The 25,786-nt window shown below is 43.5% G+C and overlaps 3 protein-coding genes across 4 annotated transcripts in view; 2 read left to right on the top strand and 1 right to left on the bottom strand.

Annotated features, from left to right (window-relative positions):
• The window catches only part of dars2 (aspartyl-tRNA synthetase 2, mitochondrial), a 167,953-nt gene that overhangs the window by 93,710 nt on the left and 48,457 nt on the right, over positions 1-25,786 (bottom strand). The window lies entirely within an intron of this gene.
• On the top strand, positions 1,581-6,891 carry LOC110976437 (uncharacterized). Its single transcript, XM_022229704.2, has 5 exons — positions 1,581-1,827; positions 3,797-3,951; positions 4,499-4,606; positions 4,755-4,928; positions 5,273-6,891. The coding sequence occupies exons 1-5, from the start codon at positions 1,785-1,787 to the stop codon at positions 5,456-5,458; spliced, it is 666 nt and encodes a 221-aa protein (XP_022085396.1). The 5' UTR covers positions 1,581-1,784; the 3' UTR covers positions 5,459-6,891.
• On the top strand, positions 16,558-20,187 carry LOC110976438 (uncharacterized). Its single transcript, XM_022229705.2, has 4 exons — positions 16,558-16,958; positions 18,400-18,504; positions 18,845-18,994; positions 19,442-20,187. The coding sequence occupies exons 1-4, from the start codon at positions 16,752-16,754 to the stop codon at positions 19,607-19,609; spliced, it is 630 nt and encodes a 209-aa protein (XP_022085397.2). The 5' UTR covers positions 16,558-16,751; the 3' UTR covers positions 19,610-20,187.

Genomic DNA, 25,786 nt, shown 5'->3' with positions numbered 1-25,786 from the left:
AACAAAGCGCAGCGCCACTCGTCGTCTGTCACAAGGCACTAAACAAGCATGACTTTAGGGTTAGATCATCGATGGATATGAACCGCACTGTGTGTATTACACATGTACACTCAGCCAGGCGATCTAGACCGCGCGTACTGCATTGATGCACAATACGCACCGCACTTCATATGAGAGGAACCGGCAGACTCGTCAAATGAAACGCCACTGTTGTCTCTCTCCCTGGAGAGATATTTCTGTCTCAAAATAGCGACTCGGAGTGTCAAACTCTTGAGATTTATCCCCCGAGAAGAATCCTAGTCTACGTCTATTTTGGAACAAAAGCCTGTCAATAAGTTGGGCGCGTTTGGAAAACGACAGCACGGACTACGCAAATTCTTATCAAATAGTACAAAATGTTTTCATTTCAATTTATTTAAGTTGGTTTAGGAGTATTTTGTGCCGTGGTTTGATGAAGTTAACGCTAGAGTCACAAGGGTGTATTTGACACATTTTTCAAGGTCGTGTCGTGAATGGTGCCACACCGTACAAGTCTGGACCCATCGCACGGTATGATTATGCATGTTATTTAAACTCTGCTTAGAGACAGATTGATTAATCGGCTGAGAAAGCAAAAGGGCAGGTCGTTAAACGACTCGGGGTCGAGCAATATCTTGCATGTAAAAAAGGTTATTGATTGGGGTAAGAAACACGAACGCACGCACGAGTCATGTGATCGCACACGATCGGTTTATGGTCAAGTTGCCGACTGCTCAGAGGTGAAGAAGTTTCCAAACGTGGTCTTTCCTTGCCCCTATAATGTCCAAAGTAAGGACTTATCGATCCCATTTATCCACTGCCCTTCGACACTTAGGCTCTGCATTGTCCAGTGACCCCAGGCTCACAATACTGTCCGGGCTAGTAGATGAAGCATTGAAGTGGTGAATTACTGTATGTGTACTCGTATAACGACCGACATGAGCACAGTTCTTATTCCGAACGAGTGACGCGTTTGCAATGAATAATATTTTGGATAATAAACAGACCCTCCGTCTTATTTTTCATAGGGCCATTGGCTGACAGCCCGTTAATAACACCCGTTTATGTAACAATTTAATAGAACCAAAATGGCGGCCCTATTGTTAAGAGCAATATGCAATTTTATGGTTTATTAACGTTGAACCACCACCTTCGGGAGTAAAATATGCACCCTTAATTCCCTCCAAACATAGAGCAAGGAACTCCAAAAGAGGCCACGTCTGCTTAGCATTTTGGAATTAAAGTTATGTTACATCTACATGTATTATGCATGAAGTTCGAAGAACGGCGTGTGAACGGGGTTAGCATATAAGTGCAAGATTGTGGCTCTATGTACATGTACAATGTATACTACATGTACATGTACATTTGAGTCATGTACAACTGTCAAAGATCGGTGACACGTTTCAGAGGACCCTTCAGCTTACCGGAAATAAACGCCAGTAGCATAACAATAGACGGAATCCCCTCTCTGGCAGCAGGGTGACGTCATTGAGTGTAGCAACGCGCCGGCTGCTGACTTGGTAGCATGGAATGCCAAATAGGATATCGCAGAGCGGTAGCGGTGACCAGTCAGTGCAGCGGGGAGCACCTGATCCTATATAACGGCGGAGAGTTTGCTGTTGCAGTCAGAATTTGCCATAGCGCCAAAGAGGGAACACCGGTGACTCGAAACCCGAAAAGCGGAGATTTACAGTGTTTGCGTCTATATTTTGCCAACCACCCGTATTTATTGTAACTTAATCCGTCTGCTTACACACAGAGCCATGGATGCGATCACAAGAACGAGTCTCTACAAACGCACTCAAGGTAAAAATCTCTTAACTTTTCTTGCATCTCAGTGTAGAGATTTTGATCACCTGCAATGGACTTTGAGCTTGATTAGTTCATGGAATTCCTCCATGCTTATTTGCTGTCGTCCACATGTCCCTGTCTCTCCACACTTGGAATTATAGGCCTGTAATATTTCCATAAACACTTTCTTGCATTGTACGTGTTACGCACGCGCCGGCAAGGAAACACCTACAGGTAACCACTCTTGCAGTGCCGAAGTTTAGGCAGGAAAAGCGGACAGTTATATCGTTCTCCATATCTCACTACACCAATTTGTAGCAAATAAAATTTCCATTTCTCCAACTGTTTGATATTGGTCAATAGCCACGTGTTCCTATTGCAACTAAAATCTGTCATTATGGAACTTCGGAATCTCCCCCAAAAGTTATTTCGTCATTTCTACCCTCAAATATTTACATAGCCTTTAGCACAGTCGTATTGTGCTTTGTTCGACATCCCATCCAATTTAAAGTCCTCTGTCCACGTCGGAAGTGATCAGAAAGGGTTGATATGGTTACAGTTGGTGGCTGCGGAACATTTTCGCTATGACAAAAACTTGGGCGGCGGACCGGTGGTACACAATTAGTGACAGGTAGGTCGGTCCCAAGGCCACAGGGCGCTTGCAGGAATGCCATATTGCGCAATCACTACAGCGCTGAAAATGGGTGCGTGCATGCGTGGCGCGGCGGTACCGGTGTCCTATGTGTACGTCGGGGAACACTGCGATCAAAGTACCGCTAATCTGGAGAGAAAAAATGCTTGCGTCACAGACATGCTATGAGCTGGTGCCCAAACACGTGCCTGCCATGCCATCGTCTCCAAGAGAGCGTTGGTATTGGCCCGTCATAACGAGTACTAACAGAGAGAAAGTCCTTCCTCTACGGCCGTGCTCGAATCACTAGGCAACGGCTGGAAATTATACGGCACGAGTCTATGGCAGTGGCCGCGGCCAGTTCTCATTTAGTCTTGTGTAAATTCCGCCCGAAGCCAAGTAATTCGTACACGGCCGTACTAAACCAAAGCTGTGTGAGCCTAGGCCCATTCGCAAAACATTTTGCAGCTCGTATTTTGACTTATGCATGCAGCCTATCTAATCGAGTTCACACTTCCAAAAATGTTCTCGAAGATTAAAGTGAAAATAAAAGAAAGAACCGCTGTGCACATGCGCTCACTTTTCAGTGTCATTGCATCAGGTGCAATTCTGTGTTCATGTTAATCAAACATGCAGAGGTAGATGGCGTTGCGAAAATAAGCAGTGTAAAACTACTCAACAGAAACGGCATGTTCGCTCTTGTTATACGGTATGCGAGCATTGTTAATGTACAATGCCAATCGCATGAAAAAACCAGGAACACTGTTTCGTTTTAAAAAGGCACCCTCATGCGGTCTGCCGTTTACTCACACAATCTATAAAATGGTATCGTTGGTTTTGTGACATTATAACGCAGGACATAGCAAAGAACAAAAAAAAAAGAGCGCGCGTGCCCTGCAAGTTGATTGTTCGCGCTGACAACGAGGCGCATTGTATTTTCCACCGGTGATGTGACCCGGATATTCCGGGCCTAGCGTATATTTTATTCAGCGCAGCTACGCTTGCACGTGGACCCAAGTCTATGACGCTCACGTTGGACCATTATTATCAACGGTGCTCAGCCAGGCGAGAAGTGGAGAAGCATATGCACTCCACTCGCTTGAGCCTGGTCGACACTACGCATACCGCAGTGTTTGATGTTAAAATTATTTATAGTGCTGTTTCCACGAAATCCGCTCAGAGATTAGATTCGGTTGCGTACGAACGGTTATTCCCCGTGTATTGTGTAAGCACATACCAAATATGGTTGTAGAATTAATTTGACTACCCAGAAGAATTTAAAGAATCGACAACGATGAGATTGTTTGCCATGTTCTTTGAAAAGACTTTATTGCTCCTCTCTCCAATCTACAGGACTCCTTCCCAGTCTGTTTCTGTCTACACTCGTGGCACTGTGCGTGTCGACGCCTATACCGCCGCAGGATACACATCCTTGGCACCACTACGACCGGCTGGTGAGAGACACGCGTGTTCTCGATAGGCACCATCACAACCTGTACACGAGCTTCGTAAGTATTCCCAAATAAATGAAATCGCCACTTTGGTAATTTTTTTTTTCGCTGGCCACACCCACAAGCAAACAAAAAACAAAAACAAACAAACGCGCGGAAGGTCCTCCGGTTCTATTTTGAACGACAACGTGCGAATGGGCCATCTGTCATATTTATATACAGTAATTCAAATATGGTCTTAGTACAGTTCCACTCACTCGACAAGAATGTCAACATCACCATGATAACAATGATTCAACGTGATCCTGCACTTCCGACTTCATTCAAGTGGATTGTTGAACAGTGCGTAGTCGGGCGAGAGGCGTCGGTTCGTGCGCCGGCTCAACCGGCGGGGGATTCCCCAACCGACAGCCAAGCGTAATCTTTTGTAATCTTAAGAAAACAGCCACACAGTGAATTTCATAACTATTAAAGTCTGCACGAATTGTGAACAACGAAGGTAGCAGATTTGGGGCGTTTGCAAAATGAATACAAATGTGCTATTACAAAAAAAATACATGTATTAGAGAGCTTCTATTTACGTTATTTTTCTTTTAATGTACAGAAAACCATTCGGCACGGCGACGCCTCAATCAGGCTAGATGACTTCACAATCAGCGGGGTCCCCAGCGTGAACGACCTCCCTTCACCCGTCGACAGATACGCTATGGTGGTGAGTGCTTCTTTTCTTTGATTCGTAAATTTGATCTGGCCCCATTACACCGACACTGTTGGTCAATGTGGATTACGGCAAAACGGCGGCACCAGACCAAAGCTGTAATATTTACCGCCCTCTTTATCTGTTCACCTCGTTCCCGCAGGAGAGCGAGCTTCTGCCCATCCATTACACGCAGCTAGAGGCCTTTGAGCAGATCTTGGCACAAGCAATAGAGGACGAGTTCACACTCAGAATGGCTGGGGAGGAGAACTTCTACAACTCCATGAGGACCGTCCTTACACTTTTACAGCGAGTCGTGTCAAAATTAAGGCAAACGGTAAGCCGTGTTCAATCTTCCCCACTGAAGAAATGGGCTAATTATAAAAGACCAAATTATTCTACGAATGGAATCTGTAATTTATTAATGTCGGACCAGTCCGTCGACTTCATAAGTTAACTCTAGAAAAGTAGAAATTGATTAAATTGAAACGAAAGGAAAGTCTTAATGACATTAGTATCATGTAGCGAGACGAAGACACGATTTTTTTAGTAACAACTTAAAGACGATGGGGTGTTACGGAGAGTTATTTCACGTGAGCTTTCTGAATTGCTGGAATTGTTGCCAACAAGGTTGGCAGTTGATAATTTGTTACCTCTCAATTGTTCTCCTTACAACTACAGATGATAGCTCTGGATATTGACCACGATTTCAACACCACCTCGACCGTTACCTTCTCCAACAACCAACAGCATTCCTTCTTGAACATGAGGATTCTTTTCATCCTGCAAGAGTTCAGTGCCAACCTGGCTCCCGCCCTCGAGGACTTTGTCAACTTCATGGGCACGCATACGCAGCCGTCGTCGTAGCAATCCGGAGAGTACGGTATAAACTCTGAAAAGCCCGCCAATTCTAAGGGGGAGGAAACAGTTCGCAGCCCGTGGTTAGCGGAAAGTACCCCCCCTTAATGTTTCTATGCAATATACTGAAATCGGTCGGTAAAGGCCCGTTCCCATTATCCAGCGTGGACAGTGATATTCGTAAGGTGATATTCGCCATTTTTTTGTCGCACTTTGAATTCCGTCACTTTTCTACTTAAAAACCTTTATGGCTGTTGCTGGAAATTAATAACCAAATATGGATCAAAATGGTTTCAATATTCAGGCAATGGTTTGAAAAGAAAAGAACTTTAAAAAGAAAGTCACATTACTCAGAGTTAAAGACTGTCAATCTTACAATGATGTTCGTTTAGGATTTCCAGAGTCTGGTGTTTTTGCCTTGATGGAGGGAGTTTCCATTATTGTCTACACGGAATTGATTGTGCCCTAATTAATAATCTGCTGGAAATGGGTCGCGGGAATTTCTAACAAGAATTTCGTTTCCGATTCAATCATTCACAATTTATTGTATTCAGAACGCTATATGCATTTTCATGTCAAGTAAGCACGCGTTATTTATGCATTAATTTATTCATATTTTGTGCCTCGAGCATTGTACTTAATATGGTATTTATTTTTCCGTCAGAAATTTGAGGAGATTTAAAGATGGGACCAGAAACAGCAGTACTGTTTTTGCCGTTTAATTAGCATAGTATTTATTACAAATTAATTTATTTCGTATTTATAGCTGGAGTAGATGTGCTTGAACATGTATATTTATACTGAAAAGTCGCCTTAAATTGAGCAGGGAAGTTATAATTTAAGCCTTGTAAAACTTTCCATAAATGGACACAACTACATGTTCAAGCCATCCGCCAGTAATACTATTGCGCACGGAAGGCCTTTCTGTAAGATATTGTGTAACATTTCTGAAGGCATATTATAGCAGTGTAAATAATTATTTAATATTTTTATATTAGTATTTAAAGCGGTCTATACTATTTTTAACGTCATGATGGCAGCTGGTGCTGTTGTTGTGAAAACTTTACCAATAATCAATGTCTCAGCGAACAAATGAACGTACACTTTTCCCACACATCAATGGCAATGGATCAATTACCAATTTCATTATCAACGGGGACTTTTATCTTTGGATAATGAATACCATATTTCTGATACACGTGTCTGGTTTGGATTCTGATTGTTAACGAACGCGTATGACCAAAGGAAAACAGATACGCAAAAAAACCCCATAAAGATGAATGATTTGAAAAGGTCACTCCATCCAGTGAGTGAAGTGAATGAAGATCGAATGGCAAATGAATACCATGCTAGTTGTTTTTTGTGTGGGTCTTAATGGTCACTTTAATTAATTTATTTATGCCCAGTCAATAAAACAAAAGCGGTCTCGGTTAACAGGTAAATCCCAGAGATGTTGTCTTTGTGTTTTGTGCACTCGGCCGGCAATGATTTTGATGCATTGAAATTAAGATGAAGAAAAGTACTCGTCTCAAAAAATTACGTTGGACGTATTTTTTGGCCGAAAGTGTTTCTCATCCAAGTACACTATCGTTTTCAGTCATCGGTAATCTTTCCACATACTGTACAGCGAATACATGAGCAGGAACGTAAGCCAAGGTTCATACTCAGAATGCTTTTAGCGAGAAGAGGGGAGAGCTATACTGTCCGTGCTGAAGTTTTCCCAAAGTTTCCGACATTTTTCAGGTTGGACATTGAGGCTTCAATTGACAATATTTACGAGTCGGCCATATTGAATTGGAAGCGAGGCGAACTTTTTTTGTACAAATAAAAATACGAATAAAAATGAAAGCAATGAAATAAAAGTTCAACACAAACCGACTTTATTTATGATGATGAATAATGTAAACATTTGTGATTGATTGTACTAACTGTTTTCACGCAACATTAAAAGATGAAAGCGAGACATGGAACCCAAAATAGTCGGGCACTACTTCATTTGGAGGATTACACTGAATAAGATTGGCTACTCTCCGAATAAGGTCTATTGGAACTTCTCACTACAGCCCCGGTGAATGTCATTAGAAGGGCATATATTCCGAGATTTGAAATAGAAGCAAACTGAACTCTATGTTCACAGCTTGGCAAATCATGGGATAACTGGCACAGACTTCATGTATATAATATGGGCATTGTGTGTATCATATTCACTGCATACGTATTTTATGCGGAACTTGTGAGCTTGCTATTTAATATTAAAAGGGATATAAAAATGATAATGTTGTTTTTAATGGTGGGGGAAACGATGACATTCTCACGAGTACAGTACGACTGGGTTGGACATGCGCATGACATTATGCATGCTCGAGCCAAACTTTAGCTGAGACACGGGTTTGAGAGTCGCGAGTGATAACAAAAACGGAGGGCGGCACCAGACTATGAATGGTCCTCTGATAAAGCACCAAGGGTGTTAAATGGACACCAGTTTAAGACTGCAGATTGTAAAGGTAAGAGCGGCGGGTCATGTGGGGGGGGGGAGTTCGGTACAAGTGCTTCCCAAGAGAAGTCTGTGCCCGGAGCGCACCTCCTCTACGGACGTCATATAAAAAAAATTGTACTCACAATGCTTTGCAATGCCCACATAGGTCATCGAAGCCAGTGTCAGCCATCTTACCGTGCCCAATACAAAGGTAACACGGTAACACAAAGGCTTGCTAGCCGTTGTTAACCAAATTGCTCGTGGCATCAATAGTTGTAATGGCACGTAAGCCAACAATACTCTTACTACATGTATTCGGCACGGTAAGATGGTCGCCGGTGGCGTCAGTTGCAACAAGAGCAATGCAAGTTTAGTCTTGTTGTTTTGCGTTTCGTGTTTTTTGTGTGTTTTTTTCCATTATGACGTTCGTGTCCCCTGACTTTAAATCTTGAAATGCACACCCAACCATGTACAAGCCACAGTTAATTTGCTTTCAGTGCCCACTGATATAATGTGTATCTCCCAGGTTTCTCCTCGGAGATGTTCAGAAGGCAAAAACCATATTTTCTCTGGTCTGTTCATACCTATCCGTTCACAAGATAAATACATCTATAAAATCAACAAATATAAGACAAATATACAGCGAATATGAAAACGACTCCCGCGGCAAGCTTTCAATTTTCGTTAAGCTGATGCCTTGGGTACGCATAGCCCCACCGTGGACCTTTTTTAACTAGGGTGAAAAAAATGGAGTGAGGGCGCACTTGCCATTTACTGTGGACAGAAGCGGACTGATTGTTTCGTTGATAGCCAAGACAAGTGCGAACCGGGGGGGGGGAACTTGGACGTTCGCGTGAAACACCGTGGCATTGGCAGAAGACAGCGATTTCCTTGGTTTCCGATTTCGGTTGGTTAGATTTGCAATCATACCAAAGACAAACCCCAGGCTCCGGCATACAAATATTGTTTTCAAGATGTATTTTTTATTTTTATTTTTTTTTTGGCGTTGGGGAGATGTTAATTATATAACGGTTCGCCCGTACCCAACGTATATATCAATAAGCACTGTATGCTCAGTGCTTGTCCGAGAGCTTGCGAAAAAAAACCTCACAAGCTTACTCGGGTGGGACTCGACCACTCGACCACCGAGCTTGCCGGGGTCGGCTGGCCGGTCCGAGTCAAATGAAGCAGCGGGTACCGCGAACCATTTTCAAGATGCATACAAATATTGATCAAACAATAAACGGTTAACAAGTGGTAAGCGATCAGTGGCGCAGAGTAAGGATCAGTGGCGCACAGTGCACGTTTTGTGGTATTATTTAATTCAAATCAAAGTGTTACTTTTCCCAGCGCAAATGAGAGAGAACAGTCACAGCCGTGCGTGCATGCGACAAGAGCGGCATGGCGTGCACGTGGCAGCCGCTCCGAAAGTCTGTGTGTACGATTCGATACAAACACTTTCCTCGTCATATCATCGATGTGCAGAGGTGACAGAGTACAGTTGAGACGAAAGCTGATAACAGTGGAAAGAGGGAGCCATGGCAACGGACCACACCTGTTTTACTCTAGGGGGACCGAGTGCCGCACGACAAACACAACACGATTAAGAGACAGGGGGAGGTTCCTGTGGAACCGAAGCTTGTTTGTTTCACGAAAATCTGGTCCTCGATCAGTGATCCCAAAGCCATTAATAAATTATGTGTCCATTAGGCGGGTTCTGGTGTCAGTGAACCATGACGCTTGCCGGTATGCCCGAGCTGCAAAGTGCGAGCGCAGGTCGCCGGGGGAGTTAGGCCATGTTCAAAACGGACTCCTGGAACAGCGTCTACACCAGCGTCAAATTTACTGCAGTATTTTGGAAGAAGGCGAAAACTTCGGGCTCAACAGGCCTCTCTCACGGTGTCTACTGTTCGTATGGGCGGCCCGGAAGTGTACAGAAATATCATTCTCTGTTGTGTCCGATTTCACTTCCAAATGTGCATTTGGTCGTTTACTTTTAAGGAACGTCCTAGTTCTGCAGCGGGTGATAACTTTCTAACTTGCAGTTCAATCTTATCACAGTATAACGATCCATAAACAAAATTCATAGTATGATCTACTGGCTAGTAAATGTTTCTATTAGTACCAATGGGACAACGCTCTGATGAAGCAATTCAAGGCACGCACAAAGTAATTGATTGATAATTATGACAAGTAAATGCTGCACATTACCAGTCTCGAATCGACACCAGCTATCGAGACCCAGACGGAGACTGGGACCGGCGAAAAGTGGTCTCGAAAGACCGAGACAGACCTACAGCACTGCAGCTTGTGTTAAGTTTTGTGTTTTGGATTGCTGCGCGGGATTTTTTTCTTTTGGCATTTAATAGTGAAATATTAATTTGATCTGTACTAATGACCAACCACACGTTTACCAGCCACTTGTAGGCAAAATATACGACCGACCGGAGAGAGCAGAGCCTACCGACACGTTTCGGACCACGCGAATGCGCTGGGCGAGGGCGCTGTTCCACAATAACGGTTCGCTCACGACGAGCGAACAACACTGCCAGTCTTACGCCACGTGGGAAATTCATCAAGCACGTTGCGATTCCGCTTTTTTCCCGTAATCACTTTTCCATTGCCTGACAGGAATCCCCATTGGATTGCTGATGAGTGAAGGGCACGTGATTAAAGGCAAGGGGCTCCAAAGAGCAGCCTAAAGCTGGGCGGGGAGTTCTGAACTGTGTGAAAGTTCGGGGAACAGATGACTGCATTCAGGAATCTCTGTCCTCTCGTGGCGTCTGCAGTGCGGTTTATACCGGACGCGAAGCTCACCGCGAGCCTCCGTTCGTTGCGTCGCACGCCCTTCCCGTCCTTCACCTCGCTCGCACGCCGTTCTTTACTGCCGGATGGGGTAGGCCACCACAAGCAATTTTCACCAGTGAATCGGAACCAATTTGGGCTTCCCGTCTGTTGTTTGGCAGTTTTAACGGGCCCAGCCATCGGGTGCGTTGCTACACACCAAGCTGCAGAGCAGACTCAGAACATGCACAGAAATATTACCCACCACACTTTCGGGGGTGGGGGTGGGGGCTACAGTGAATCACCCCCCGACCCCCCCCCCCACATACACACACCCACACACGCACTTTTTTATGGTGAAGAAAAAATTTAAGCAGATTGTGAAGAATTTGTCGGGCTTCCCACCAAACAAATGTACTCAATATCACTCAAAAAAGGCAAGCAATAAAAAAGCCATATATGTGCCATTCTAATATTAGATTCTGCACGAATGTGATGCATTATAATTACAGATGTACGTCTGTGTCTGAGTATTGCCCCCATAGTGTCATATGGTGTCACCCCCCCCCCGGCTTTTCAAATTTCCATTTCCAGGCAAAGTCACCCCCCACAATTCCCCACCCCCTCCCCCATTTCAGGCACAAAATCACGCCACTGATCTGCACGGATCTTAAAACGTGCCTTCATACGGTGTCAGTCCGTGCATGATAGGGGTAGATAGCAGTGATGTAGTCAAGTACTTTTGGAGAACCAGGTTCTCTACCAAATATTTAACTAGTTAGGAGGGAACAAAGCTGAAGTACATCGGCATTTGATGGTACATGCATGAAGGTACGATTACAAAGCAACATAATAACTTCAGGCCATCAATGTTTGATTAATTAAGATTAACTTTTTAGGACAAAAGTACTCGGAAAGTACTCGGCCGCGTACTTTTCGAGTACTTTTCTCCTTAAAACTTAAATTTGACACAACTGGGAGTATCTGAAGTCTGACATTTATTTTGTAATCTTACCTTTGCACATTTACCATCAAATGCCTGTGCACTCTGGCTTTATTCCCTCTTACCCAGTTCAGTATTTTGCGGAGAACGTTGGTACTCAGAAAGTCCGTGTATATCTTTAAAAGGCGCACCTGTCAACCCAATTATACGGCTGCTGTTCAACATAACGAGCAATATTTTCTTTTTGCCATTTACAAGAAGAAGGGAAAAAACAGCTCATCGCTGAGGTCTGTTGGTCGGGGCACGAACTACTTAACCTCATGCAAGCAAACTTTTGGAAACGTAACCGACAAAAATCCTGAAGAGTGCAACAAGAAATGTTTTGTGAAATCTTTCTGCGAAGCACAGGGAAAAAAACACAGCTATTTCTTTAAACTTTTATAAATACATTGGTAATGATTTCATGGACAAAACTGCAACTAGATAGATATATCTGATATCGGTAACGGATCTAATAATTCTGCATGAACTGGTTACATATCGATTGATTGATTTGTTGATTTCGGAAAGAGACCGAACTCCTGAAGAATTCAGGGACGGAACTGTTTTTTATCTTTTTTTATGCCAAAATAGAAAAAAACAGTTACCCTTTGCCCCAAAGTTTTAATTAATGAGTAATAGTCTAAACGACGAAGAAGCAAATATTTTTAGTATCAGTTGTGGATTCCGGTTTGCGAGCCACAAACATTATAGATAACTTAGTTACCCATCGATGGGTATAACCTGGTTAATAGATAACCTGGTTACCCATCGATGGGTATAATCTAGTTAATAGATAACCTGGTTTCTACCCATCGATGGGTATAACCTGGTTAATGATACCGCTGTGCCAGTTACTAAACGGACAAGAAGAAAAACGCATCCGGCGACCATGTTGTCGAATTTGCCTGGTAACCCGCGATGCCTAACACAGGATCCCAGGTCAATCCAGTGGTTGACAGAATGGTCGCTTGTGGTCAAACTTGGTTCGTGCTGTCGACGAGATGGCCGGGGTCAAGTTTAATGGAATTATTTTCCAAGGGGCCATATTGCGGAAAGTTGTGATACAAGACTTTCACAGAATACATCCATTTTCGGTGTATGAACGGATTACGGGAGTAAAACCGGAATGCGTGGTTGCAAACAGATGAGTTGGCCTTCAGCAGCATCAAATTTGGCCTTCAGAACTGGCCTCGAATTTGTCCCTATAATAGTATACTTGGTCGCCAGTTAGACAGAATCCAAAATGCTCTCTTTTTTTTCAGGACGAACAAAGGAGGCACAGACCTGATCGGAAACTGGTGAAAATGATAATGGAAAAGTAACATCAGAAGTTGATAGCAAGTTGGGGCCAACACTGGGTTCCGGAAAAAAAGCCTTTAGACAGGAAGGACGAGACACGTGTTAATTGACACGTTCCATGCCGAGTGCAGAGATTTTATGACATCACAAAGATGCGGCGGTCCACTGACCTCCAAAACGAATGCCGCACAAGGAATCCCACAATCGTTAACCGTCAGTTTACACGAACTGGTTCCGGAGTGCATGCAACGGGGGACTATCTAGAAGTTTTTTATGTCAGTGTGAATGGATGAGGGTGACGGCAGAAGGAAAATTTGTTCCTTTTTAGTTTTCTCCTGGCTTAATGTGTGCACATACAATGGTCCTTTTTTTGTTTTGTTTTTTTTATACAAAGGGCCATTAAAAAAACTAACATAGCAGTATCTATAATTTTACCAAATTTAGCTAAAATAAACGAATACAATGAAGTTTCCTCAAGTTATAACACAATAAATGTTGACACATCCATTGTACATCAAAATTCTATGAAACGCAACAAAAGAAAAAAATCTAATATATCTACGGACACAAAGACACTTCACAAAACGGACTCCTTAGAACTAACACAAGTCTATGACATTGTTTCCACGAAATAAAACTTCAGTTAATTTTCCAACAAATATTGATTTTTAGTAAAATGCTAGAATAGTCCACAAGTTTGCAAATGGATAATTCGTGTCAAATGTTACACTTGTAATTTTACACGTATTAACTACGGTTAACTATGGTCCTTGTTCGAGCTTGCCCATAGGTTAATGTGCCATATGCGCGCGCATATTATAATCCCTTTCGTAGTTCACGAAACCTCAAGTTGTTCATTGCACAAACCAGGACTTCTACTTTAGTTCGTGGTTCTGCCGACGATCGTCTTGGCAGAGAACAAGAAGACATGAAGGCAACAGCACGACAGAGGATTCCAGACATTTTAATACAAGCTCTAGGCCTAAACGCGAGACGCAAAACAGTTTCTTCATCCGACTGGCTTTTCCGCCAAAGTGCCCCACGACCTTGAGGTTTTCCGGTCTCGTGAAGGGTGCACTTTCGAAGCGGTCCAAAATCCCCGGGTCGATTACTTGGCCCGTTGAAATTTCGTAAGAGTCCGCCCAACTGCTCTGGTCATCCCCAAGATACGATCGAGCCGACTGGCCGTTTCATTTTCAGTTTCTGCCTAATGGTTAACCTTTTGGATTTTATCTTCCAAGCGTCACTTAAACTCAATGTGCACATTCACGTCACAGCATTCAGTGACTTAATCTTAGACCGACGCTCATTTAAAGGACAGGTTTGTTTCACACGGATTCGGATCGGGATAAGGGATCCCAGAGCTGGTTCGCGCTATCCATTAGGCGAGTTCCGGTGTCAGTGAACCAGTGAGAGATCAATGATGGCGGTCCAATCCGTGTGAAACAAACTAAGCCTGGTCAGTCTTCGGGTTGCACTCCATTTTGTCTGGCTGGACTATTCTCCTCTTGCACAACTTGCCAGTGAGCAACTTTTCAAAGTGCAAACCTCAATAAGTTGGTCACAATAATAATGTCCAGAGAAAGTAGCTGCCCGAACCAGTTAAAACTAAAAAAAAAAAAAATTAAAACCCACTTTCAAGATTGACATCACAGGACCTTTAATAGACCTCAATCCGTGAAGGATATCCAAAGGTATTCAATGCATTTCGCACAAGAGATATTTCAGAGTAAAATTAATTTTGTGGACCCCTTTCAATGGGAAGAAATTCCCCTAAAATGACGCATTCGTGCACTCAGGCTGCGGCTTGCACGATCAAATCGAACAGATGCGTCAGCGCTATTATTTCAGTTTTTTTTATCGCCTTCCAGGTCTTAAAAGACAACAGGATTGCTATTATTTTATTGATCCCGTTATTATGTAAACATGAACTCATCATTCCTGGAAAGAACAAGCAATAAACGCCTAAAAGCTGAGCGGAAGTTCGTCAAGGAATTCGAAACAGGGTCACAAAGCAAAAATGAAAGGAAACTCAATACATGTACTGGGGAAGCTTTTAATACAAAAAAATTGAATAATATTACAACTGTTATTTCCTGATTGGTCACCGATAAAATGGACAAGGTATACGCTAGAACCATTACGGGGCATTGAGCAAGTCATTCGTGGTGGAATAAAAAATCCCTACAAGCCCCATTGAAAGGTGAGAAAGTTCAGTATATTTCAACATTCTCAAATCAAAGTGTGTCTTTAATAGGTCAATCGGGAACGTCAACAGGGCACGCGGGGGCGACCTTACAACCCTAGCCGTGCGCCGACCCGGCCGCCGACTCTCCAAACGAGCTTGGTATTCAAACGACCCAGCCTTCTCGAAACATAATGCCGAACTGTTTGATTCGTCTAGCAGCGTGAACACACTCAAAAATAAGCAATAAATAATACAATAAACCCCTCAACATCTACACACAATACAGCTTTTCAGGGTGCTGAAATCCCTTCCACCAATTTGGCCCTTTTAATAGGCATGAAAGGGAGTTCGAACAGTGGTGATGGGGAATGAGGAATCGAAGTGGTTCAACTGGGCAACTGGGTGGGGGGGGGGGGCTAGAATTAGTCCATCGCGTTCCTCAGTGATACGCGAGGGTTATTAACCCACACACTACTCATTTTCATGACAAATCCCAGTTTGGTTAACTCTCTTTATGACTGCAAATACGACGGCAGCATCCGGGGTGTCGCGTTTATCATTCAAAAGGAATGAGGTTATCATAAACATTCTATATCATATTATTATTTTGTAAACTCCCAATGCATTATTTGTAGCAATTGCAAATGTAACCGGTACGTTTATGGAGAATAAAGGATGTGTTCAAACGAACCGGATCGGTTAACCCCAAGGCTGAGTGTTGGTTGATTTTTAATATAAGGTGTTACCCCCCAAAATCAAACGGTTCCCTGACTCGGGTTCCGCGTATACGGACAAAAACTTTCCATACCTGAAAGAGTGTGACTAAAAACAGTGGGAGGATATGACGATTAAGTTTCGAAAATTACAAGAGAAAAGGGGAAAAGAAGGGCGGGGCAATTTCAGATGATTTTTCTGTAATTTGAAATCTCATCCTTCTGGACACACGGCCTGTCCAAAAAATAAAAGACATGTTCTAAAAAATCATTTGTAAGGCGTTCGATGCACATAGGAAACGTATTCAATAAAGAAAAGGGTCAAACGGCCAGAAGAAACTAGAACCTCGGCTTTTTTATGTCAATTTTATTAACTCGTCCGAAGGAAAGGACAAAGCAATGATGACTTTAAGTGCAAGCCCCTTTGCGTGTAAAATGAAGGATGCATAAACGTTTCCGCGTCACGTCATTCTGTGCTTCCTCTCTGACTTGCAAAAGTTCTGGTAGAGCAGAATCCGGGGAAAGTTCTATCCCTTTTGTACTTTCTCTCCTTTATTTTTCGCGGTTTTAAGGTGAATTCTTGGGGTCTGAATACGTCATCCGATCCGGCTGGTACCTCATAGAGCATTCGACGGGTATAGCACCCTGGACAGGCGGGGAAGGATTCCCTGCCTATAAAAAAGCAGGCACTTTTCAGGAGCACCACAGTAACCGTACAGGGTCAAAATTCCACGGCAACTCGCGGTAATAATTGTCAGATTTTGTAACTTAGATCACGTGCGCAACTAGTTTCACAGCAAGATAAGCAGCACAGTGCAATCGGTACACAGATATACACATTTTTTCTCAGCCGAAACATGTATCCAGCCAGGTTTTCTATCTGTTTGTTCGCTTTTGCCTCGCTGTGCGTATTCATGGGACCATCCGCAGCACTACCTCTCCAGCAATTCCTGAAGTTGCACCGTCCGTCCAGAAGTGTCAGTGCGCTTCAGAGGCACACCTCGCATTTGGCCAACGAGGCAACGATTGTGAAAGGCTCGACCGACACGCTTCATGAAAATTACGTGAGTATTCGCTCTTCGCACGCTGCCGCCACAGGCATGCAAAGCCTTGATCTGGCAGCTTTTCACAATAATTGTAGCCGGCGGTTCAGTGACTCCTGTGTATCTTGCTTGTAAATGTAATTTTGCGTTAGTTCTTACAGGCCTACCATGCGATTGGACAAAGCGATTCTGGCGCGATTTGTACAAGTTGCCAGTTCGAGGCTCTGCATGCCTGTATTCAGATTAGACGCCGTAACTGCGGTGGCACCGCACTCACAAGTACATTCTTTAGCTTGATGCGCGTGTGCATGTCACAATTCATGACACCCAATTGGTCGAAGAGGCACACAACGCGCGCGTACCGCCTATTCGAGCGTTGAGATTGTATCAATCAATGCCCAATGCAGAACATGCCAACCGCGCAAGTACACGCAAACGCGAGTCTCCCCCCCCCATCCCAAGGAACGTCGTTCTGTTCCCAAAGGAATATTTGTTGCAACTTCGTCTGTGAGAGGAACGCATCTGACAGCGGGCACCCGGGGAAAATGCCGCAAAGCGTCCTTCACTATAGAGGGTTTGCGTGGCTGCCATCTTTTAGGCCAGTGCTTTTGTTTTACAGAATTTTCACAAAGAAGGTTTCCCTCTTGGAAAAAACAGAACTGGCCTGCAAAATGGCACCACGCACCGAAGCGTGACATCACTGCGCACCAGAAAGCGCAGTGCAAATATGGAATGCGTACGCGTTCCTTCACTAGATCGCCAAAGGCTTGTTGGGAGCCAACGTGGCGCGGCAAGATCGTACCCATGGGGAGAGGTTGGTGCAGTGCAAACGAACTGAGTACGCGCGCGTGTTGGTTCACGCGCTGGATCTCGCGCTAATAATTTTAAACACATAACTGTGCGTGTGACATATTCACTTCGGTACTCTATACAGGTTTCTCACGTGACGTAACAGAACGGGCAAAGGCATTTCAGACAGCGTACCATGAGGCGCGTGCATTTTCGAATTTGTGTAATTCTATTGGCGGATTCATATACGTCAGAATGTTGGGAGACTTCGAAGGTGCGCACGTTTCCGCGTACATCTGTGTAAAAATTGAACGCTGACCATCCAAAACCACGTGATTGAAAAATCCTCTAACTGTGTCAGACCAAAGCTAATCCCTTAGATTCACGATTCAACACATTCTGTGAATAAACTACTAACATTACGTTTTGGCTGCCTGCTAAAAACTCGAACGACGCACATAATTAGATTCTGCGCGCACATGCCATGCATTAAGTGACAGCTTCTTATGATACTGCATCAAGCATTTGAATAAAAGTAGCTTATCTAAGTACTCGGTGTTGGGAGCGATGGAAACTGCAGCACTGCAAGGGCGTCCTCTTGGTTGCCATGCTTCTCGGAAAGTGGTGTAGCTTATTATGACTCATGCATTAATTGTTGTTTGTCCGAAAACAGATGAATGATCGCTTTGGACAAACCACCATAGTCCGTAGCCAGGATTTAACAGCGCCCTCTTTAACTTTGCCCGGCACTTACGCAGTGGACGCAAATCATATCTCGGTAAGTTACCACATTTATATGGTTTGGGATTTAGCAGAGCCGCTTACTTCCACGTGGTATTTTAGTGCACACAATCCCTGAGCTATTTGAAATATTTGACTCAAACACCGGGGGGGCTCAGAAGTATTCTGGACAGCGCTTAGTTCCAGTATATCGCCAGCTATTGATTCGAACGTAGCCATGCCAGATTTCCTTTTGGACAGAATACTATGAAAAACCGTAGCAGACGAAATGGAAGAAGTTCTTCCCACGGGAAATCACTGCTTTGTGAAACAGCGCCCCCTCCTAAACATGCACCATTTAATTCACGAGATTAATGTTATTTTGCCTCTGAACACAGGACAGCGAGATTGCCGAACGGCATTACGATAACTTGGTCTGCTACAAGCAAGTGCTGATTAAGGTCAACGCGACAGAGCCAACGCACTCGAGCAGTATAAACGACGTTATCCAGAAAGTGAAACTCCTGATCGCAAGGCTCACAGAAGTGGTAAGCGTCATTAAACAGGGCTCTTCTCTTTCCTGCCTACCCGCGGCTGGTAAATCTACAGCTAGCCGTCAGTACAGAAATACATGTAGAATAAAAGTTGTACTTCACAAAAGGAGTTTAGAACTTTGATCTCACGCAAACCTCTTCGCTATGTTGCACCCTTTTATATTTTATCCTTCGCCATTTTGCATCCTTACTCGGTGCGTTCTCACGGGTGTGTACATCCTACGCCCCCGGCATTCTTTAACCATTCTACACCAAAGCTAGTTATCGTCACCATGCAGGCTCGTAGGACTGCTCAGTTCTCGCTGAAGATGTTCGCCAAGTCTGAGCTAAAAGCCCAACCGACAACCCAACGGCCAATCAAGCCGTCTTCAGCACCGCAGAGCGAAGTTCACTAAGCCTCACACTTTCCCGCCTTTTTCCCCCCCGTATGTTTGCACACAGCGTGAGTTGTTCAACCAGTCGTCCGCCGACCCCCAGCCTTGCTCCTCGGACACCTTCGATCAGAACACAGAGAGGGACCAGCGAACCCTGTACGTCCTGCAAGAGTTCATCGCCTACATGTACCAAGTGGCCAGCGACTTCGGCGTTCTCTCTAGCCACTACCAATAGCGCACGCCAGACCTTCGGTTCTCACGACAAGACGACAGCAGGAAGATCTTCTCGTTTGTAGTAGAGTAACTTCAAATTCCAACCTGATGCGGAGTTGGGATTTAAAACAGCGAATAAGTTTACTATAACAGCGCACCCTGCAGCCCAGTACTGGTATAAATTCTGTTTAGGTGTTATTCAGATAAAGTACTTCTGAAATCTCCGTTGTTGCCTTTAGGAAAAAATGTCCATCATGATTGCTACAAGCTTAAAAATTCATTGTCTCTTATTTTGAAAAGAAATGTGTACATCTATTTTAATGTATCTAATATTTATACCTTTTCCTATTAACTTATTGTATGAGTATTATATTACATACATTCCTTAAAATGATTCTTTTTAACTTATTTATTTATGTCCAAATCATAAATACACAAATTATATCCATTGTTTAATTGTAACGGTGTGTGTAGAATTTAACAAACTTGCAATAAAGTGTCAAGCGGAATACTTGTTTCAAAAAAGGAAGAGAGTTTTATGATGCAATGTTCCACTGATCAGCAATCTGTCAATCCATCATATAATGCGGGCCATCATGACTGATACAAGCTTTAAAAAATTCAATGGCTCTTCTTTTGAAAAGAAATATACGTTCATCTGTTTTAATATATTTAATATTGGTATCATTGTCCTAATAACAGATTATATTTATATAGCTATTTATGTCCAAAATTATAAATACATAAAATGTATTTATTTATTCGTAACAGTGTGTGCAGAATTAAACAAATTTGCAATAAAGTGTCAAACAGGCCACTGCTTTTAACAAGGAAGAGACTTCCATGGTGCAATGTTCCACTGATCAGCAACATGGCAGTCCATCAGAACTAGCGGGCCATCAGAGATGGCGATCCATCAAAGATGGTCCATGTAAATTTAGAAGACGCCCTCACACAGTAATACTAAAGGATGGATGGGGCAAAGATGCGTTCCCTGTCCTGTGTCCAATGCGTGAAAAGACCGATACTTACGTCACAAACTTTAAAAGTCAAGACCTCTTTCCTGAGGCAGTATGGTGAGACCATAGAGCTACATACAAAACACGATCCATCAAGCCTCATAGGAAAGCGCCCATAAAAAGTGGTTTATGAGAGCCTGGAGAAAGCGCGAAGAGAGTGCGAAAGAAAAAGATCCGACAAGTCAACTCCCTCATTTCTCCCCCAGTCATTAAAGTCCTGTCCATGCACTTCGATACTGTGCATGGACTATTTGTCGATACCCGTCTACAAGGAATGCAGTAGCGAGAGTTCAGATTGACAGGGGAAAGTTGGGGACTTGACACAGGAATGTTCGATCACAAGACCGATCCTGTACTTTACATGACAATATGACAGACTGCTCCCTGTTTTCTTTGATCCACAATTTGGCCAAGTTTCGAACATCCTGTAGTATCGATTCTTTAGCTTCTTCCCGTAAAGAAGGCCCGTTTATCACGAGTAGCAAACCTCACAAAACGTGCAGGGTCGCGTGATGCCCTCGTTCACTACTGGGTTGCATAAGGAAACTGGTCACACTTGTTCCGAATGAGTATTTTCTTATAAATAGCACGAGCCATTAAAAAACGGTGCGTGGAAATGAACTTTCAATTTCACCAAAACGAAATGTTTTGTTAACCGAGAGAGCATCGGTGCATTTACGTCAAAATTTTGGATGTCATAAAAACGAAGCCTAAATCGAAACAATAATGACGTAAACATTGGAAAGGTCTTTCATTTCTTATGTTTCAAAATAATATGTTTGCCTTCAAAACTGCCTTTTGTTTTTTTGTTAGGTTAGTCATCAATTTCCACAATTATAAATCAGCGTCGCTTCAATATATTCAACCCCTTGTTTCCAAACTTTGTTTTCTTTTTTAAAAAAATCAGGTTTAGGAGGAAATGATGATCGTGGTAGTTTGTTGATTTCTGAAGTGCGAGTTCATTACCAAATAGGTCCAAATTGCCCCGGACATTACTAACAGTACGAGAACTTCCATAAGACGAACCTGTTACTCGGCACCAACAAGGAATGCAAGGAGCACTAGCACCTATGGCCTACGGGACATACGTGTAGTTTGGGCCTACGGAACATTGGTATACTGGCGCCTGTGCAGGGTAATAGGAGAACTGGTGTGTAGGGTCTATGAAACATTGCTATTCCTGCAAGTCCTACGGAACACTTGAGCCTAATGGAACACTGGTGTACTGGCGCCTGTGCAGGGTAATAGGAGAACTGGTGTCTAGGGTCTATGAAACAATGCTATTCCTGCAAGTCCTACGGAACACTTGAGCCTAATGGAACACTGGTGTACTGGCGCCTGTGCAGGGTAATAGGAGAACTGGTGTCTAGGGTCTATGAAACAATGCTATTCCTGCCTAATGGGCCTTCAGAACACTAATGTCAATAGGGCCTGCAGAACGTTAGTACCTATAGGGCTTACAGAACACTGCCATTAAACATGGAACGCTGGTACCTGGATCCACCAGCGCCAATACGGCCTAAAACAGACTGGTACCTACAGGGCCCACAGAACACTGGCAGGAATACGGACCGCTGGTATCTGGGGCCTAGAACACATACTGCGGCCCTGACCCAAGATCTCGATGCTTACACGCCTTGTGGGACACGTTCAGTTAGACTTTAAGTCCCAAGCAGCAGGAACCAAGCAAGAGTAAAGGAAGGAGGGGCGTGTCCTCACAATGCAGTAAGACAACACCCGTGTGTGAGTGCGCCCCCTTGGCAGGTACTATGCGCATGAGAAGGTTACTTTCCACCATCAGGTAAATTTGGTCCTGAAGTGCGTGGACCTGCATGCGCGGTTCCCTACAACATAACGGAATTGCGAGAACGAATATAATGTTAAAATGTGTCATTTCTGGGGTATTTTTGGTATTTTTAACAATTTATTTATTTAAAATTAGTGTGCGGGTTCCACACTAACGGTTGACAGAAAACAATGTGTGATAGGTCGTACACAAGACGCCAAAAAATATGATACCGTTTGTTTCCAAGTTTTGATAGCATACGACTTAATACGTATTTCCGCGGTATGCACCCCATGATTCACGGGAGATTCCCTACGATCGGGGGGGGGGGGCAAATTTATTCCTGGGAAAAGTGCAAACACTAATTTGAAAAGAAAAATCCCCTTGTCTCCCAGAGAAAATAATTTTTGTAATTTCCCCGCCTGTATACTTCAAATTATAAAAGACAATACGGCACTGAGCACACTGACCGCCTGGGGGCGCTCTTCTCGTGGGCTGTTGTGGGGTTGCTAATCAGTTGAAGAAATCGTCAATACGCGACGATAAAATGTCCTCTCTTTAAAGTAGGCTACCAGGAAAAATAAAGTATCAAAAGTTGACGTTTTCGGTCCCTGTGCCTGATTCCAAGGGCTTCCTTTTTTCGGGGATTTCTTTCCACTTGTAGAACTGAACCTACAGAACTGCCTTATCTTAATATCATTATCATTGATCGGATTCTGGAAAGACTGTGTCAACTATCGGATGATCCCAAGCACAAGACATTGTAGTTATTCTTTCTTTCCTATCTATTTCGAAATAAAAATGGCTCCATCGCAAAAGAGGGCCCGACTTCATCCAGGTTCATGGGAACACAATCTATTGCATTCAGTTCACTGCCTCCATCCTTCTGTTCACTTTTTTTGGGGGGGGGTGTTACAAAACAATCAAAATGGAGGATGTTGGGTCGGTGAAGTTGGGGTGGTGCAGTCAACAGGCCTATTATGTACTGATGACGTCAAACAATGTTTACGATGCACTATCTTATGGAGAGTGGAGGCCCGTCTACAACAGAGCATCATAGGAAAGCACATGAAACAAAGTGTGGCGTCATCAGTACTGCATAGGTTCACTCGAATCAATTTACTGGCTTTGAAAAAAGTGGCGCCTTTGCAGTTATGGCGCAGTGCGCCCTCAATCTGCAAAATGAGAAATGTCAAGTCACAAGGTTTTCTCGCGAATCATCGCTGTGCATAAAAAAAAATTCACAGCACTTCCTAGGCCCGATTTTTGGGCCTTCAAAGATGGCTGTAATATTAACATTTAGTGTTGCAAGACGCGAAATCAAGTTTAGAACAGAAAATGTATGTGTGGGGTCGACGTCCGACACTTCGTGCAAGATATCCGAGATACGCGACGTGCCCGTGCCGCCCGATCGTGGAGCAGGTCCTGTGAAATCCACAGAGCAGTTTGACGTCGGAAAGGGAAGTGATGCATGCGAAACAACAATACCCCTTTATTGCCGAACAACAGAAGGCTCGAAGCGGTTTGTGACATTTTCTGGCTCTCAGGTGTGAATGAACGTGGCTTCGCAGAGTGCGAAATGGTTCCGATAGGGCCTGCTCCTTTGACGTCACAGTCGCGTTTTTCCTACAAGAGGCTTTAGAGTGGCTGCTAAAACTATGGTTGACCGTCAAAAGTAAAAAAAATACTTCACGGAGTCAAAAGTCCCTCGCAGCGGTCCAAATAACTAGATACTAATACACGTACTACGGAATACTAAATGAAAATATCACCCTATTTTCAGGGAACCAGGGCCGTTTTCCAATACTCGACGTCGTCTCCATCTCAGGCTTCGTTTCCAAAACCAATCCCCGATTGTGGGCCTGAAGCGTTTAAATTACATTGGATTACTGTAATTATTGGCTTTCTTGCGTCTTATTTGATGTTCTGTGGAACTATTCGACTGATTACTGCGCTTACAGCGCCAAAGTCTGCTAGTAAAAGACAGTTGAAGCCTGAGACAGAGCCGAAGTTGAGTATTGGAAAACGGCCCTAAACTCAGCCAAACGTATAGTCTGTTGTAAATATTCTCTGACGACTGCCTCGACCAGTCGAAGGAACTTAACAACGGCTACGTGAAAATTTGTTGGTGGGGGTTTTTTTTATCTTCCTTCTTGAAATTCACGTCGGAAACCCGAGTAAATAAGGTTATTATGCTTGACGCCCAAACGAACGAGAACGCGAAGTCTTGACGGCAGATCAAAATATTCGTGCCGCGAATTTGAAAAAGTTTAACACTTTTCCACCTTAGGCAAATTTCGCTGCAGATGTTTTGTGAAGTCGTTCTTTTTGCTTTTCGCCTGAAGTATGAAGTGGCATGTTCCTAAAAATAAACACTTGAGTTTTATTAATTTCACAGTCAATCAAGCAAAAATCCGCACCTACTGGATGTCTAAACAAAAGCCCAAATGGCCACACAGCATCAAAAGAACTTGCTCACACGATCGCGCGCACACAAATGAACAATCTCCCGACAAAAGGGTATATTCACGTGTGAGATTTTCCAGGGGAAAACCCTAAACACCTTCTAAATGAGTGCTGTGCCAATCTCCTCACCCACGTGTAGCGATTAAATCCACTACAAGCGGTGTAGTGAAGCAAATCAACATGCTATAAGGTCTGTCAAATACTATATTAATTCTCCCATTCATACTTCACTGCAATACGCTACGAATTTAGGTCTATTATTAGTTTCCTGAATGGCGAAGAAAGTTTTATCGTCATCGTGTTCGCAAAGTTACAGGAATAATGTCAAAATGATATTTTTTTTCTAAATTCTAGTTATAAGAAGTGGTTTTGCTTTGAAAGTATCAATTTTAAGGTTTCTGGTGTGTTTAAAAGGGCGACACTTCGTTAAAATATATGAATTATATTAATGATGTTAAGGGCAGAATAGGGAACCGTCGGAAAATTGCATGATTGCAGAGTGAACCTCAATTCAAGATGAACCAAGAGAGGGCGAAATTTTTCTTAGCGACGGAGGCTCCTTTGGTCGGAACTGAACTTCGCTGGTTCACGAACGACCAGGAAATGCACGCGTTACGGTCGCATCGCTATCAATAATATGATTACTGCCGACCAACATGGCTCTTTTCAACCGATAAGGGGTGCTTCTGCTCAAGGCGGAATGGCACGTTCCCCCAACCTGACACTTATGCGCCCCCTAGGTTATCCATACCTGCCGACGGGCGCCAAGATTTTTCCGACCAAAGTGTGCAACACACATCTTATCATATACATTGTAATAATTTATTGTTGATTTCAAAAAGAAAGACAAAACGGAATTTTTACAGAACGAAACGGGGAAATTGGTTGGTGTGTTACAAAAGATGTGTCAGTAACAAAATCAAGATCG

Source organism: Acanthaster planci, linkage group LG11 (assembly GCF_054643075.1).
Source record: "Acanthaster planci isolate LZ-2023a linkage group LG11, COTS_SCS, whole genome shotgun sequence".
In the NCBI taxonomy this organism is placed as follows: domain Eukaryota; kingdom Metazoa; phylum Echinodermata; class Asteroidea; order Valvatida; family Acanthasteridae; genus Acanthaster; species Acanthaster planci.
Note: the sequence above shows the minus strand (reverse complement) of the source record. Positions and strands in the feature narration are given on the sequence as shown.